We start from the raw sequence: 17112 nt of genomic DNA on the forward strand, positions 1-17112 counted from the left end.
AATGACATACCGTGGAAAAAGCAGCTAGTTGAACTCTCGAGTCAAATAATTGCAGATGTTCTTTCCCGCAGGATACCCACGGCATTTCACTCTGCAGAAATGTTGTGTGCACATTCCCCGTTCATCTTATGGAATATTTTAAGTATACTCAAGGGCCAAGTTTTAATAAAACTAATAACTTCTGCTTCATCAAGGACATTCTTAAGTGAAACTGACTTTTTTTAACTGTGCACGTGTGGCCATGAAGAATGTGACTACTAGCGGTTTTGTGTCACCGCTTAATTTATGCTGAGGTGCCAGCACTTTTACCCACCATCGCTTTTTCACCGTCAGTATAAATGTCAATACAATGAAAAAGACAAATGGGACCTATGTATTGTGAAAATAGTTTTCACCTTACAGACAGAATCTTAGATAGTCTGAGTATCCCCGTCTGAGAAGCCCTGAACTATGTGAAGAAACCCACAACAGATGATGAGGCCTATCCTAAGGCATGTGCAGCGGGGATGGAAGGATGCATGCCAGAGACGTTGCGAATATCGTGACTTCTTAACCGGAAGGGAGGGAAAGAGGTAGCGAGGGAGGGAGGGAGAGTGCACCATGAATGCCTCTATCCTGAGGACTGGAAAAGCTGATGTTGTTATTAGTCAGAATAGGAACTAGAGAAATACATTTGGAGGGAAATACAATGAATTTCAATTTGTATGCATTGAATTTGAGGTACCAACAGTACACTGTGACTTATAAGTCATATGTACTTGTATACACAATAAAAGCACTTAGAAGACTGGCAATTGAAAAATCCAAAGTCAGATGTATGGTTGGTTGAAGCCTGTCCATTTTGCTTGTGGTATCATCATCTTTTTAAAAAATTTCTTTTATTTTTCAAGTACAGTTGTCATTCAATATTATATTAGTTTCAGTTGTACAGCATAGTGGTTAGACATTTATATAACTACAAAGTGATTCCCCCCAATAAGTCTAGTACCCACCTTGTACTATACATAGTTATTATAGTTATTACAGTATTATTGACTGTATTTCCTAGGCTGCACTTTACATCCCCATGACTATTTTGTAATGGAACAGAAATATACCCATTCTATTCGGGTAATCAATCTACGACAGAGGGGACAAGAATATACAATGGGGTAAAGACCATCTCTAAAGTAAATTGTGTTGGGAAAACGACAGATACATGCAAAGAAAATGAAACTTCATCTCTTTCTTACACCATATATAAGAATAAACTTAAAATAGATTAAAAACTTAAATGTAAGGCTTGAAGCCATGAAACTCCTACAAGAAAACAGGCCATAACCCTCTGACATGCTCTTAGTATTTTTTTGGACACGTGTCCTCGGGCAAGGGAAACAAAAGAGAAAATAAATGAGACTACATCAAACTAAAAAGTTTTTGCACAGCAAAGGAAACCATCAACAAAACGAAAAGACAGCCTACTGATTTGAAGTAACTTCATATGAAAGCCAAAAAATGACTTCTAATCTCAGTGACATCAAAAAAGTACACATTTAAAACTTCTTTTTCCTGTGTTTTCCAGAACCTGCACAGATTTACTCACATTCCTTCAGGAAAGTGCTTAGACCGCTCCGACGTCCTACATCAAGTGTTCCTCTCCAGTTGTGACTCCAGTAAAATGGCTCAAAAGTGGGAAATGAATAACATCCATAGTATTTAGAAGAATAAGAGAGACCAATAACCTACCTACTGACACGTAAATTATCACAGGACTGAAACCGCCTGAAACCTGCTGCAACTCTTATTAACTCTGTACAGCTCCAAACCCAGAACCTCCTGATCAGTTCGAAGAACATTGATAAACTGTGATTTTACAATAACATTATCATCTGCAGTTACTGTTTACAAAACTGCTTTTACCTTAAACTTTGTAGATGTTTACATCTTTTTTTGTTTTGTTTTAAGATGATGTTGGTAATTTGTGCATTTAGCTCTGTTTAGAACAGGGTTAAAGCATTGTCTTCTTCTTTGGGATTACACTCAGGGGTCTGAAAGGCAGTTTGATTTTTTTTTTTTTTAACACACTTGAAAAAAGGTTGGAGTAACCAGACTTTCACATATAACTTGGTGATTATCAACCTGTTTGTCTTTATTTAATTTTACATCGTTTTGAAGCACTGCCACAGGTTATTAGCCGAGGTGGCCTTCCTTCACAGTCATGCTGCTTTTTTGAAAGGTGAATTTCAACACATTTAGTGCCTCTTTCATTTCTCAGTATATATTTCAAGAGCTTTCGATGAAATTTATAAGATGATAATAATGGAAGTGTCACCAGTGTGAGGAAATACTTTTACTACTCAGAAATGAATTTATGTGCTACCCTTTGTCCTGAAATTGCATGTCGTATGGCTTGGAAAAAATGACAGTAGGAAACATCCCAAGGCTCGTCCAGAGGGATTGGAGAGTGTATGGCATTAAGCCCCTTACTTGCTGGCATCCCCAAAGCCCTCTGTTGATACCAGCTCCTGAGAGAGCAAGGGGGTGTACCAACCAGAGGAAAATTGTCCACTGACATTTGGGCTTTACTTTTCCCCAATATCTGTCATTATAGAAAACTTATAAATAAGTCTCAGTTTGAAATCTTGAGATGGGAGTAACAAAAGCAACAAAACACCGCTGTAAACAAACACATCAAAGGTTCATTCTGACTGAGGTAATTTCCAAGCCCTTGTTAGATTAAGCCTTACAAAGTTCCTGTGCATTATGATAACCTAAGCTGTGCAACCTTTCGAGCCAGGAGTGAATGGATGTTTCATTTATATCTACATCCAAATGAAATTCCCTGCACATTTTTAAAATTTAAAAAAAAGCTATTTAAAAATACGATTCATTACGATTTAAAAATACGATTCTGTTAGAATAGGTGTTATTTCCCTAGTGTTTCTTAATTTTTTTTAAGGAAGTATATTCCTATTAGTATTTTTCCAGTGAAAAGAAGACTTGTTTGGATTTAAACATTTATTAAGATGGTTTATGAAAACCAAATACTGGAAATGGTTAGTTAGGTTTTAATTTCTAAATAAAGAGTCTTTTATTGCTCAAAATATTGAAATGCTATGTTGAGTTGGGGGAAGAAATGACATGAGGTGGGAAATGGCAAGTAAATTAAGCATTTTTGATCCTGTAATCATGATATCGTTACAATGAAAGGAATTCACAAACTACTGCCAGATGGAAATATTTTTAATTAAAGCGAAGAAAAGAAAAGGAAAAAATAACCTACATTTGTTAAAGAAAAGCCTACAAATTTGTTTCTTCAAGCTTAGTCCTTAAATTTGGAGAGTCAGTTAAACACCCTAAACAGAGTTTTATTTATAATTTTGAATTGTCAGTTTGTATTTTGCTACTGATCTATGATCAATCATTTTAACTTTTCATTCACCTCTAGGGATGTTTTAAAAGGAAAACATTTATATGCTTATATAATTGCAAAATAAATCAACTATAAAAAAAGAAAGTAAGAGAATTGGTATTTTAATTACTTGTGTTGGTAAATAGGCTCCATTTTTCTTGTTGAATAGATTATAACCTTGTTAACTATGCATAGGCCTAAAAAAGGTAGCACATAAAATGTGCATGTAAATTTTAAATGGGTATTTTGTGCAATTCATTAAGATACTCTATGAAAATGATTCTCTATATTGAAATCAGAAACCTTACCAAACAAAAAACATCAGAAACTGCTGCCATAATGACTATTTTCTACTGTAGGCTGCTTTGGAAATAATTCCCATATCCTTGCTTTGTAAGTTGATAATATCACTATGCATTTCTACACATTTTATAAATTTGATTTGTGCAGATTTTGATACACTGTATGTTTCTGTAGAAATTGTATAAAATTCAAAATTTTATTAGGGGTAAATTTGAGAGGTTTATGTATATCTTAATTCTGGGTTGCTTGTTTTTTAGGTAAGAAAAAATAAAATACTGTATTTTAATTCATGGGTTTTTTTAGTACTTGTGATCATTTCTAAATCTAAACACTGTACATTTGAAATAAGTTGATTTTATTGTTCATAAGATAAACTAAAAAATAGCTAAAATATCATAAACCATAGTTAAATGTTGAATATGTGCTTGAGTGTTGGTTAGAATTCTATTTACACTGTGCTGAGAATACTCAGAGCTTACCTATCATGTTGCCTATGTATAGCAATTTTTTAAACATCACTTACTGGTTTTAAAAACCTCACCAACTAAATATATCTTTCTTGACAGTGTATTCTACAATATAATGCCTATTGAAAGCAAACATTTCTTTTAAGTCAAAATTCCTTAAAGACCAAGTGAGTAGAAAGAAGGGAAGCCTATCAAAATGAAGTTAAAAATAGGCCATAGGACTCTGTGGCACAACAAGGCATCTCAAGAAGATATGGCAACTGACATCCAAGTAAGTGATTGCGTTGATTTGGGAAACTTACTCTAAACTGACTAGGCTACTGCTGTGTCTTCCACTTCTCAGCTGCTTTGCCTAAGAAATACGAAAAAGTGACATATCTCCAGACTGGAGTAAATGAGGGCTCACATATTTCTTAAGATAGTCTCTCATGGGAATCTTGGAATGAATTTTCTTTATAGACAGAATGTAATTGGGAAAAAATCCACTTATAGTTCAATGAAAAATATGACAAGTACCTGACCTGAGCCAGATACCTAGTAGGCCAATAGTTTGGGTATGTGAAAATTAATCCACGTGAAAGCACTTAAAAAACCATTGAGCATTATGAAAATACATATTATTTATTAGAATCAATCTGTTGCAAGAAAATGGACAAGAGTCAGAATGATCTGGTAGAAACAGTGTCCCTGGAATTAGAGATTAAAGGAGGGACTGCCTCTAAATTCAATGATTGCTTTGTCATTCTCATTTTTTAAATTTTGAAATGCCCATAACTGAGGTTGTTGGATGTCAGTTTTCTAAGTGTATCAGGCCTGGCACCCATGTCTGAACATAGGTGGGATGAAGAATTCTGCAATTTTCAAAATAGACTGATGTTATAATCTGGTCATCTGAATAAGTAGTATGATATGGTAGACTTACCTGTATTGGAAAGCCTGTTCCACTAACAAGTTACGTATCTTCTTTTTAAAAGATGTTATTATTTTTAGGGAGAAAGGAAGGAGAAAGAGAAGGAGAGAAACATTAATGTGTGGTTGCCCCTGGCACACCTCCTACTGGCGAACTGGCCTGCAACCCAGGCATGTGCCCTAGACTGGGAATCGAACCAGCAACCCTTTGGTTTGAAGGCCAGCCCTCAATCCACTGAGACACACCAGCCAGGGCTACTTTTCTGACTTTAGATAAGTTATTTAACCTGTATGCCTCAGTTTTCCCTTTTGTAAAACGAGGGTAATAATAGTGTTTATTTCATAGGACCGTTGCTGGGATTGAATAACCTACATAAAATGCTTAGAATGGTTCTTGCATAAAGTCAGGGTAATATAAATGTTAGCTGTCATCTGTCAGTGATCAGATTTAAGACAGCTACACTGCACGTCTTCTATAAAGGCTATGTGTGTGTGTGCCTGTGCTTCATATGTGAGCTATTACCCCCACTTTACAAGTGAAGAAATGACGTTCAGAAGTTACACTTACTCTTCTTCAATTAGGGGTAAAGTGGTTATCCATAAGGGAATAAACTGTTACCTACTTCACCCCGTTTGTATAGCATGTGTAGAATGTAGTTTGGACCAGTTTAACCCTTGGATAGAACTAAGTGCATCTTGAAGAATGTGTTTTTTAAATTATGAAACTTGTCTTGGGGTTCTGACCTGAGTAAATAAACTCTAGCTGCATTAATGATTAAATGCACAAAATGAAATAAAACTTTCAGTAGAAAATAGAGATGAATAGACTTCTATGTCTGACCATATATAACATAGTGTTGGACTTCTCCTCCTGACCTAAACAGCTGTAAAACTGGGCAAAATATATGGGGCACATATTTTCAGGAGTTGTATAATAGACAAAGCAGAGTGAGATGCTTAAGAAAAAGGAAGCACACAAGGTGAACCCCAGGTTTACCATGTCTGTCTGCCAAACATGGTACAGGAAAGTGGAGCTTAAACAGCAGTGATACTGCTGAGGAGGCAGAGGGGAAGTTTGGGGCTGCTTACACAACTGGAGTTTACAAGGCAGGTTACTGGAGGGAAATGCACTTGAATACCAGGAGACCTGCACAGGAATTTTTATAGCACTGCCATTTACAATATCAAAAGCTCCTGGAACAACCTAAATACCCATCAACAGGAGAAGGGATAAACTGGTATAATCATACAATGGACTATTACACTGCAATGAACAGGAATGAACTAGTTATAAAGTCAGTAGGATACTGTTGAGGGACAAAGGCAATTCCCAAACGAATTTATTCAGCACTTTCTTTCAAATCAAAAGCAGCTAAAATTAAACACAGTCACACATTTATATGTACTAGAGAGGGTTACATAATTTGTCCAAGTTCACAAATTTAGTATTGAAGTCAAGGTCACATACAATTCCAATACTCAATGTCCTCAGAACCCTGTGGGAGGAATTTCTATGCATTTTCTATGTAACTGTAGTTTTCCTCCCTACCTTGACTGCCAAGAATTTCAGAATTGAATCTGATATTTTTATCACAGAAACTATTAATTCATATATATTGGTATGTATACTTTTTACTATATTGGTATTTATACTTTTAACTAATATTTATTGGGTATTTACTATTTCTGGTCTTAAGTGTCTTAAATGCATTGTCTTATTTAATCCTCAAAAAGAAAATTCTCGTTTTACATGTGAGGAAAGTAAAAGGTTACATGACTTGTCTGATGTTACTAAACCAAAAACGACCAGCCCAACTGTGACCTGATTCCCAGGTAAAAGCTTTCATCACCTTACCCTTAATTTCTATCATAACCTTAATTTTCCTTTTGTATGTTTGTATTTTAATTTGTCCATTAAGCCATCTCTAATGGGAAAATGTGGAGAATCAAATAGTACGTAAATGTGAATTGTTTTATCATCTCTTACCAGCTGCCCTAGGACATTGTCCTAGTTGGCCACCATGTCTTCCTGAAGAAGGGAGACTGGTCCAATTGATATAATGAGCATTTCCAGTTCTGAAATGTGATGCTACATATTGCTTAGAACTTATTTTTCAACCCTTTTAATGTGGCAACCTAACTGTGCTCCCGAGCAAATATTCTATAGATATTAACTCCCAGGATGGGGCTAATAAGAGAGAAGTCTGCACTGTAAATCCTAAAGAACAAAGGCCTAGGAGTACAACAAAATTCCATTACCACCTCAGAAACAATGTCTATATTTATGTTTACTACCAGATAAGAAGATAGAGGAGTGTCCAATCAGGTAAAGGGTTTCTTAGACAACAAAAAAACAATGTTTAGCTGGAAGGTATACACAGCTTTTCTCAACAACCCTCTCAAATATTAATAATCTTATGCTATTATTAAATATTAATAACCTATGCTATTTATATCAGAATAGAAATGGCAAATTGCTTGCCCTTGTTCAGAATCTTACCAATAGACATGTTTTCTTTAACTGGACATTTGAATCCATTGCTAATATTTACAATCAGATTTTGTATTTTTAAATTCTACATTTCTAGCTCCACTTGAAATTTTGGAGATTTAGGAATCCTAGACCCACATTTCCACCCAAATAGGACCGTGCTAAATAGTGGCTGTGCCCTCTACCCTGAGCATTTATGTTTACAAATATTTGTAGAACACCTACTGTTTCTGGCATTACATATATAGTACCATAGTCTCCCCTTATCTGTGGAGGATATATTCCAAGACCCCCAGTGGATGGCTTAAACTAGATAGTACTGAATCCTATATATACTTTTTCCTGTACATGCACACCTATGACAGAGTTTAATTTATATATTAGGCACAGTAAGAGATTCACAATAGAACAGTTATAACATATATTAGGCACAGTAAGAGATTAATAGAACAGTTATAACATAGTGTTATGTGAAAGTGGTCTGTCTCTCTGATGCAGTCAGCTAAGTGACTAACGGGCAGGTAACATACTAGTGGATATGCTGGACAAAGAAATGATTTGAGCATGCAGGTGGGATGGGCTGGAGCTGGGGGTGGGTCAAGAGATTTCATTATGCTACTCAGAATGGGAGTGCAATTTAAAACTTATAAATTGTTTATTTCTGGAATTTTCCATTTAATGCTTTTGACCACAGGTAACTGAAACCGTGGAAAGTGAAACTACAGGTAAGAGACCACAGTATACAAAAATAAAAAATTAACTGTCCTCAGAGAGCTTACGTGGTTGTATGTTCCTCACTTTACCTCATCTAATCAGTCTCCAATAGGAATCTCATCAGAACTAGTCCACAAATGGCTGACTTCTAAGAGATGTGTTTTATTTTAAAAGGACTCAATCTTATGCAGTGGCAACATACCTTTTAGTTTTCTTCTTGATATTTCCCAAGAAATAAAATCATTGCTGCGTTGTAAAACATTTTTAGTGGCATACATAACAGAAAGCCAGGTTTAAGATAATGCTTTATTTGTACTATCATAAGCTTATGATTTACTACTTAGAATAAATGATGTTAAAAGCAAAAATACTTAAAAGGCATACTGGCATCCACTAAGCAAGTCTGCAAGTGACTGCTTTGATATGTAAAAGCCCTTAGGATCTCCTAACCCAGCACTGTTTTTATAGATTACAGCAAAGGTCCCCAACCATTTTGGCACCAGGGATCAGTTTTATGGAAGACAATTTTCCCTTGGACCCAGGGAGGGGAGGTGGGCAGGGATGGTTTTGAGATGATTCAAGCACATTAAACTCACCTCCTCCTGTGCACCCAGTTCCTAACAGGCCCAGACCAGTATGGGTTCATGGCCTGGAGGTTGGGGACCCCTGGATTTCAAGACCAATAGTGGCTACCATCTAGAAATAAATTTGAGCCCCCACCTCAGCCCTTACACCAAAATTAATTCCAGAAAGATCAAATAATTTAATAATTTTTGAAAGAAAGTGAAGACTATATAATCTTTTGAGTGAGAAAGGCCTCCCAAGGTCACTAAAGAATGTGCCTACATAAAAACAAATCTTTGCACAACTGAAGCATCATGAAGTCAAAAAATCAAAGACAAAAATATTTCCAATGCATGTCACAAAGGGTCATTTTCCTTAATTCCCACAGATTACCAATAGAAAGACCAATGAGACCCAAAAAAGCACAGGAAATACAAATGGGTCTTAAACAAAAATAAGCTAAATTAATAGGAGGAACCACTTTTAACATATCGGAGTAGCGAAGATTAAGTTTGAGAACTATTACGTTGCCGAGATGAGGAAATAGGCACTCTGAAAACACTGCTATGGAGTTTATGTGAGCACAACTACTGAAATTTTGGCAGGCTTCAGTAAGTTAACGAAAGCATCAGAGCAGTTTTCTCGCATATACCAAGTACAGATTCTGGCTGTCATAATTAGCAAATTTAAAAATGTACAAACTTGTGTTTTTATGAGTTTTTTGAAATCACATACAAGGACGTTCACATTGCCCTTAAAGCAAAAAAAATAAATAACTTTAGGAAACTGTAAATGTTCAGTGGGATACTACGCAGATCAGGTATTTTAATGAATGTGTAAGATCTACGATGATGATAAGGGGCAGAACAGTGTATCTAGTAAGCTTCCACTTAAGCAACATCGATGTACGTACACTTACTGCATTATAGTTGTCCTAAGTCAACCAGGTAGCTGGGAATCAAGGGTATGAACTATCCAATACATAGCCCTTTTTTGCATTTTGTTCCATTAAGGTACCACCTATTTTTAAAAAGAAAAACATGGTTTCCATAAACATATCCTCAAGGACAGGTTGGTCTGGGCTAGAACCTCATTCTCATCCCTATTTCAGTGCTTTCCAACATAACTATTGTACTACTTGAAGTTACCTAGTCTTAGAAACTTACTCATCTAATAATCTTTCAGAGGGATTTGAAATTTTGATTCATACTTACAAAATATCAAACATGAAGATTCATCTCAAATCCTGAGCTTATTCTGGAACAACTCAATTAAAAGAATGAGTTATTTTCAGCTTGGAAACTTAGTCTATATAAACAGAATAAAAGCCACTACAAAAATGCCCCTCCTCAAAAAAAAAAAAGTGACAAGGAACCTGATAGGTCTGCCTCATTGATCTAATTTACAGATTTGTAAGTCCTTAAGGAAACACTTTTACTGTATTTCAATTTTGCAAACTCCTATTAACCTTCTAAGTTCTAGGTATTATTTTCAATCCTTTATAACATTCTCATTAAAACACTGTGAAATATTAACTCCATTATTACAAATGGGGAGAAACAAGCTCAAAGGGTAAAGTTCATGCAACTAGTATTTGGTAGAGCTGGGAACTGGGATCCAGACCTAGGCATCTCTAAAATATCACCACCAATGTTTTAAAGTCACATAACACCAAAAAATACTTTTAAAAATATGAAATTAGTGTCCATTTTATGATGAGCAAAAATACCTCCATTTATACCTATAACCATTAGGAGGATATGATTAATAGCAGGCAATCAAAGAGGTTTGAAGATTCTACTTGAGTCCATTTGCTCTGGTCATTATACCCCACTTCCAATTAAAACTTTGGTATGCACTTCATTTATGAAATAATCCTAAGTATTTATTCCAAATATGGCATAGGGTATACAACCGAGGTTCCCATGGTTGGATAAGAATTTTGGCTATTTTAAAACTTTATAGGTAACCAAGACTGTCAGGTTTAACTATAAAACTATCAACAGGTTTCTTCTGTAAATACTTAGCCAAAAGATAGTCAACTTTCACTAACAGACTCTGATAACTATTCGTAAGTTATCTAAATACAAGCCAACTCTTTCCTCAAATAAGCATTTCTCAAAAAAACATCATTCCCTTGTGTAAGTCCTGGTGAAATTAGTTATGACATCGTTAAGAGCCATTACAATTGCTCTTAGGTGACCCAGAACTAAAGCTTAAGACCACTGATTTTTAGATTTAACTCAAAATTCACCCCCAGCATTCTAGCTTGAATAGTTCATTATCAAAAAATATAAAGCTTGTAACTAACAATGTTTTTTAAGTTTGTGTTTTTAGGTATAGATTCACTGTACTAGTTCCTCTGCACCTCATATTAAAGTTGCCCTCAAAATAAACTAGGTTTAAAAACCAAAAAACCCTCAGTGGTGGACAGTTAGCTAATAAAAGAAATGTCAAGAACATTCATTCTGTAAAACTGCATAAATTTTAAGTTCTTTAAACTCCAGACCTGATTTTTATAGAACATTTTGTAAATGTGATCATGGACATAATGATTTTCTTTTAGCCAAGTATTTTACTAACTCAAGTGTGTCTAAGAACTATTATTAGGCAGAAATACAAAAAAGCTGCCATGGTTCCAGGCCCTAAGTATTTTTTAAAGTAAAAAAGTTAGCATATTAAGACAAAGACAATATGGATAATATACATAATTTTATTACAAAATTTTTTTATAAAACAAAATGCAACATTCTAAAAAACCCAAAATTTACTATTGATACTAATTCCTATGAGTTTGCTGTGCTACCATACACAAGTCAAGAAATTAAAGAAACCATTAAATATTTAGAAACATTTAACATCCAAAGCCTTAAAATCTAACTGTAGTAGCCCCTCAAAAAGCTACAACCTGCATTTTGAAAAAAGTATTTTCTCTACGTAGAATCTTACCAGCTATACAAAAATCTGTACAGTTTTTATACTGAAGCTAATATTGAGCTGCACTTGAATTCACATTCTTAGCAAAACAATTGCCTGAGCACACACATACTCCATACACATCATTACAGGATAGCCTTTTATTCTTCGTCTTCATCCTCTTCCTCCTCCTCATCCTCTTCCTCTTCTTCCTCCTCCTCATCTTCTGGTTCGTTCTTCTTCTTTGAGCCTGTTGGCCTGCCAGGTCCCTTCTTTCCCACTTCACTTTTGCCTTTGGCACGGTATGCAGCAATATCCTGAAATTTTGTCAAAAAAATACAATCAGCATCCGGTCTAATTTCTCAACTGAAAACCACCAAGTTGTAAACAAGCTAAGATTATTGACCAATAACCCTGGTGACTGTCTTAAAAATTACCCGGTCTAACACAGTTTTGAGAGGACTTGGTACTTCTAGGCCTTAGAAACCTGATGATGTAAAATGATGGGGCGCTGTTAGATCAATGTCAGTATTCTATCAACATCTATTTGCCTCTCACTAGCATCCCCCCACCCTCCAACTTCACGTTTTAGATACACCTACATAAGATACATCTGGCCTTCTACCTTTTCAAACTGAGACCAAAATAACCACGAATTGAGTCTATACACAGGAACCTACCAGTGCTACACACAATGGTTTCAGTAGTAGAGGGTTATGGGGGTGATAAATGGTGAGAGGAGTCTTAACTTGGGGTGGTGAACACAAAATACAATATGCAAAGGATGTATTACCTAATTGTACACCTGAAACCTATAATTATTAACCAATGTCACCTCAAGAGATTCAATAAAATAGCAAAGAAAAAAATAAGAAAGGAGATTTCTCGATTAGCTTGTATTGCGTAAGTGTACAAATTTCCATTAGACCTTTTCGAAAACAGCTGATAACCATTAATACAAGACTATCTAAACTTCCCAACTTCCTACAGTTTATATCTACTTCTGACATACTTACTTAGAAGTTATCTGCCTAATTTCAACCGTCTTTAAAGAGTGTACCTTTTCGTACTTCTCCTTTAGCTTAGCTGCTTTTTGTTCATATGGTTGCTTATCTTTGGCTGACTGTTCAGACCACATTTCACCCAATTTTTTTGCAGTATCCCCAATGGATAAACCAGGGTGTTCACTTTTGATCTTTGGGCGATGTTCAGAGCAAAACAGGAAGAAGGCAGATCTGAAAGGAAGTGACAGTGTTAATAAACTGAATGAAAATAAAGGGCAACTCAAGTGATTTAAAAAGCAAAAAAACTTACGGAGGTCTTTTAGGAGCGTTGGGATCTTTCTTCTTTCCCTTCTTATCACCTTTGGGAGGAACGTAGTTTTTCATCTCCCTGTCGTAGCGAGCTTTGTCACTCTTCGCCATATCTTCGAACTTTGACTTCTCCTTTGCAGACATGGTCTGTGAGCGTTAAGCGAGCAGTCAGAACACAGCGGAATTGAAAGCTCTTCAGTGCAACAAAAGCCTAAAGTGTCTGCCTAGAGCTCCAAATATTCGAGTGAGTCAGCAGGACGGGAGCGCCCGAAGTTACCAGCCAACCGCCCGCGCAACGCCCTGCCCCAGACACCCCTGCAACCCCCCAGCTCCGCCCGCACCCCTCTCACCTTCCATCTCTCCGAGCATTTCTTGGAGAACTCGGAAAAGTTCACGGACGAGTCCGGGTGTTTCTTCTTGTGCTCCTCCCGGCAGGTCTGCACGAAGAAGGCGTACGAGGACATCTTGCCCCTCGGCTTGTTGGGGTCGCCTTTAGCCATGGTGACGGACGGCGTCTACCTAGGGGGCGAAAGGCTGGGGGTGGGCGCCTGCGGGGCCCGGCTTCCCGCCCAAACCCGCGGCCGCCCGCCCGCCCGCGTCGCCCCTCCTCCGCGCGCGAGCCGCCGCCGGAGCCCCGCGCGCCCACGCGCCCCCGCGGGGGGCCCGGCCAGAACAGACCCAGCTGAGACTCACGCCGCGCGACCGAGTCAGTGCCCCTCGGAGGCCGGAGCCGCCGCCGCCCGCTCACCGGCCCGGGCGGAGGACGCGAATGCCGCAGGCGCCCTCGAAACCCTCTCCCGACAGAATCGCCCCCCGGCTTCCACGTCGCCAGCCCCACTCAGAGTGGTCGCCTCGCGACCCACGTTAAAAAAGAAAAACCCGGAACCGGGCCCGGACGAGTTTCCCGCCTGCTCCCCGCAGCCCCGGGGCCCTCACTGGCCCGCAACCTAGATTCCGCTCGCCCCGGCGAGCCCCCAGGGCCCAGCGTCCGCGGCGGCCAGCAGGCTGTGCGGGAAGGGGGAGCAGCAGGCCCGCGAGCCCCCGGGGTCGAAGGAGAGTCTTGCCTGCTGGTAGGTTTTCCTCAGCGTCCCACCCAGCAGCAGGCTCCTGCCCAGGCGCTTCCCTCGCTGGGCTCCGGCGTGAACTGGTTTCTCGCTTACCCAATCCTCAGGCTGTTGTTTTGCAGACTTCTCCGCGCCACGGCAACTTGACGAGCCGCACGACAGGCCACACCCGCGCCTCTCTGATTGGGCCTGGTGAGTATTCAAACTCCGGTAAGCCCCGCCCCCTCCCCATGGAGGTTTCCTATTGGTAGGCGTTGCGCCGGGCCCGTCCCTCCACCCCCAGCCTAGCAGGTTCGGTGGGTCGCCCAGGTCGTTAACTCCCAGACCCGTTAGAACCGGTCAGGAGAGGAATGTACTGCTCCATCTTGATTGGCGGCAGGAAGAGGGTTTGAAAAATGGCGGGCCTGACGCTGACTGGCTAGGGCGGTAAACGTGGGGGAGTGGTTGGCCCGAGAGTAGAAGCCCCGCCAGATTTAAAAATACCAAGTCGCGAGCATGGGGGTCGTTCTCAAGGTGGGGGTTGGGGGCGACTCGGTTTGCCGTCGCCGAGAAAACAGACGCAGCCAGCCCTGCCCCGACCATTGTCCAGGTCCTGTTTCTTCTGTGCCCCGTCCAAAGAATAATAAAGGGGGAGAAGTCTGAGGAGCTCACTCTGCGAACCGGTTGTCCAGCCCCGCCCGTCGGCGCTGAGGTTGGGGTGGAACCCAAGGAAGACAGAGCTGGCGGGGGACCTGGGAAAGGGCGCGGGAGGACAGCTGACCTCGCCTCTCCATGGGTCTTACAGACCGACCTAAAAGTAAGGCGCTTTCCGCCGGCGGAGTTTCCCCTGGGAGGTCCCTCCCTCCCCGACCCCTGTGTCTCCGGTGTCAAACACCGAGAGGTAAACACGGGCGCCTACGGGGTCCCGAAGGGGCGGGGGCGGGCGGCCATCCCCCCCACCCCCGGCCCCACCCCTACTATCCCTCCCGGGATAATCCCAGCTGCGGCCGCCGGGCTGGGGTCCGCCCCTCGACCGCAGCACGTAGAGGTCAGAGCCCTGGTGACCTCCCTGTCCCTGGTGGCCTAGCTGTCACCTCGTTATTCCCTATCTTGTCCCTCTAATGGGATAGTGTTTAAGAAGTTTTCAGTGTCAAAGATCCATTTGAGACTCCCATAAAAGCAATGTGGAGGATGCTCCGCACCCCCAATTGCACATACTCCCCAAGCTGCATGCAGCAGCATTTTACAGACTCCTCCAGCCCTAAGTTAACTTCGCCTTAGTGGCCAATTGGAAGCGCACCAAAACTGCCTTAACTTGGTGCTTTCTAGTGTCACAAGCAGATTTTTCCAGGGTAGGAGTAGTTTCACTGACAGTTCGCTTTTCTGTGTTGTATTTAGTTTTGGAGGCTGTTTCCTACTGGCCCATATGTTGCACTGACATTTGGTTTCAGCAGATTTTAAACAGTCTGTTATTTTCTCAGTAAGTTCACTGGCATTTGTTGGACTGTGTGCTCCTGCTTGTTTTGTAATCAGTAATTATACTCAATAGAACCTCAGAACCAGCAGCTAATAATCTAAGTTTACCGAGGAAAACTAGATTTTTTAAATGTATTTTCCTTTGAAAGATACTAGTTGCACAGCCTTATGCATGTACCTAATTAATGCTACTGAATTTAAAAATAAATTTGAAAGGTGTAATTATTGGGGAACTGCTTATTGCTCTTTAAATAATGTAGGATGGTTTATTTTGTCAGTTTGCATTTTTATGTACTTTTATAGCACAATTGGAACTGACCTTATTTGAGAATAGGGCCGTTGCAGATGTAATTAGTTGAGGTCATACTGAAACTGGGAGGCCCCTAATCCAGTATGACTGGTATCCTTATAAAAATGGAAAATTTGGGCACAGATACAGGCATAGAGGCAAGATGATGTGAAAACACAAAGAGAAGGTGGCCATCTATAAGCTAAAGAGAAAGGCCTGGAAGTGATCCTTCCCTTACAGCCCACAGAAGCCAACCCAGACAACACCAATTTACATTCTTTACTCCATCACAGCAGAGGACAGGAAAACATTTCTATATTTAATCTACTTTTAACATTGAGGTCAAGACTTTACTCTCATGCTGTACTTCCTGACCTAGAAGTCACATTGAGGTGCACAGTGAAGTGATAAATGAAGTAAGGTTTAAGTGTGATAAAGACAGTTGTTGGTTATACAATAAGCCCTTTTTTGAATAAAAACTATATACAGAATCTGATAGCACAAACAAAATACTCTAGTCTCAAATGTCATTCTGAAAAGATGGATTAAATACACAAGAAGCCTAGTTCACTATTATGAATTACTTAGCATACTATTATAGCTATCAGAAAACTGAAATGTCCTATAAAGAAGTAATAGTAAAGGTGTTTCTTACAGCGTTTCTATTCTTGTTATGTTTCTAATTGGAAAATAAGATTATATTTCTAAAACTCAACTTTAGAACCATTTCTTTTCAGGAACACATCAATTTCATGTACTCTAAAAATAATTTTCCAAATTTATTTTTATTAAAATGATGCATTTTCTTAAAGATGATAAAGAGGAAAGTGTTCTTCATTTAAAAACTGTATAAATTAAAGTCCAACAAAGGCTTGTGATTTTTCACAGTATACTTAATATTTCTAGGCTTTTGATTGAGAAATTGTAAAATGACATTTGGAGGATAATTTCTGAAGTACCATTCAGCTTTTAAGGTGAAAAAAGCTATCATTCTGTGAATATGTGATCATAACGTGGGGAAATAAATATTTTAACTTTTGCCATTGTTAGGTGTTCAAGAGATTATAATTAAAATTTAAAAAGATAACTTGGGTTCTAGGAAATTCCTTGGTTACGAATACCAATCAGTTACAAGCCCTGTTACTTCAAAACAGTATTTAATGAAATAAAAGTTTATACCTACCCAAATATAATGGACCAAACTTTGTATACACAATATTGCTTAGTTGTCTTTGT

General features: G+C 39.0%; 2 protein-coding genes across 6 annotated transcripts in view; one reads left to right on the top strand and one right to left on the bottom strand.

The window, feature by feature from the left end:
- GALNT7 (polypeptide N-acetylgalactosaminyltransferase 7) overlaps positions 1-3984 on the top strand; it is a 120779-nt gene extending 116795 nt beyond the window's left edge. For all 3 annotated transcript variants that reach the window (XM_045202321.2, XM_024568611.3, XM_053910425.1), the window contains exon 12: positions 1562-3984. In XM_045202321.2, coding sequence (XP_045058256.2) covers positions 1562-1699 — 138 coding nt within the window. In that variant the 3' untranslated portion in view covers positions 1700-3984. The remainder of the gene's footprint in view (positions 1-1561) is intronic.
- Positions 3985-11538: 7554 nt separating this feature from the next.
- Positions 11539-14352, bottom strand: HMGB2 (high mobility group box 2). 3 transcript variants are annotated; one of them, XM_045202784.3, is made up of 5 exons: positions 14229-14352; positions 13419-13587; positions 13070-13215; positions 12816-12990; positions 11539-12072 (listed from the first exon to the last, which is right to left on the bottom strand). In XM_045202784.3, the coding sequence occupies exons 2-5, from the start codon at positions 13566-13568 to the stop codon at positions 11917-11919; spliced, it is 627 nt and encodes a 208-aa protein (XP_045058719.2). In that variant the 5' UTR covers positions 13569-13587; positions 14229-14352; the 3' UTR covers positions 11539-11916. The 3 variants fall into 3 exon arrangements, with proteins under 3 accessions (XP_045058719.2, XP_024424666.2, XP_045058720.2); XM_024568898.3 differs by having other exon boundaries at positions 14133-14284; XM_045202785.2 differs by having other exon boundaries at positions 13419-13583; positions 14133-14258.
- Between the last annotated feature and the right edge of the window lie 2760 nt (positions 14353-17112).

The sequence above is a fragment of the Desmodus rotundus genome, chromosome 9 (genome assembly GCF_022682495.2).
Source record: "Desmodus rotundus isolate HL8 chromosome 9, HLdesRot8A.1, whole genome shotgun sequence".
NCBI lineage: Eukaryota > Metazoa > Chordata > Mammalia > Chiroptera > Phyllostomidae > Desmodus > Desmodus rotundus.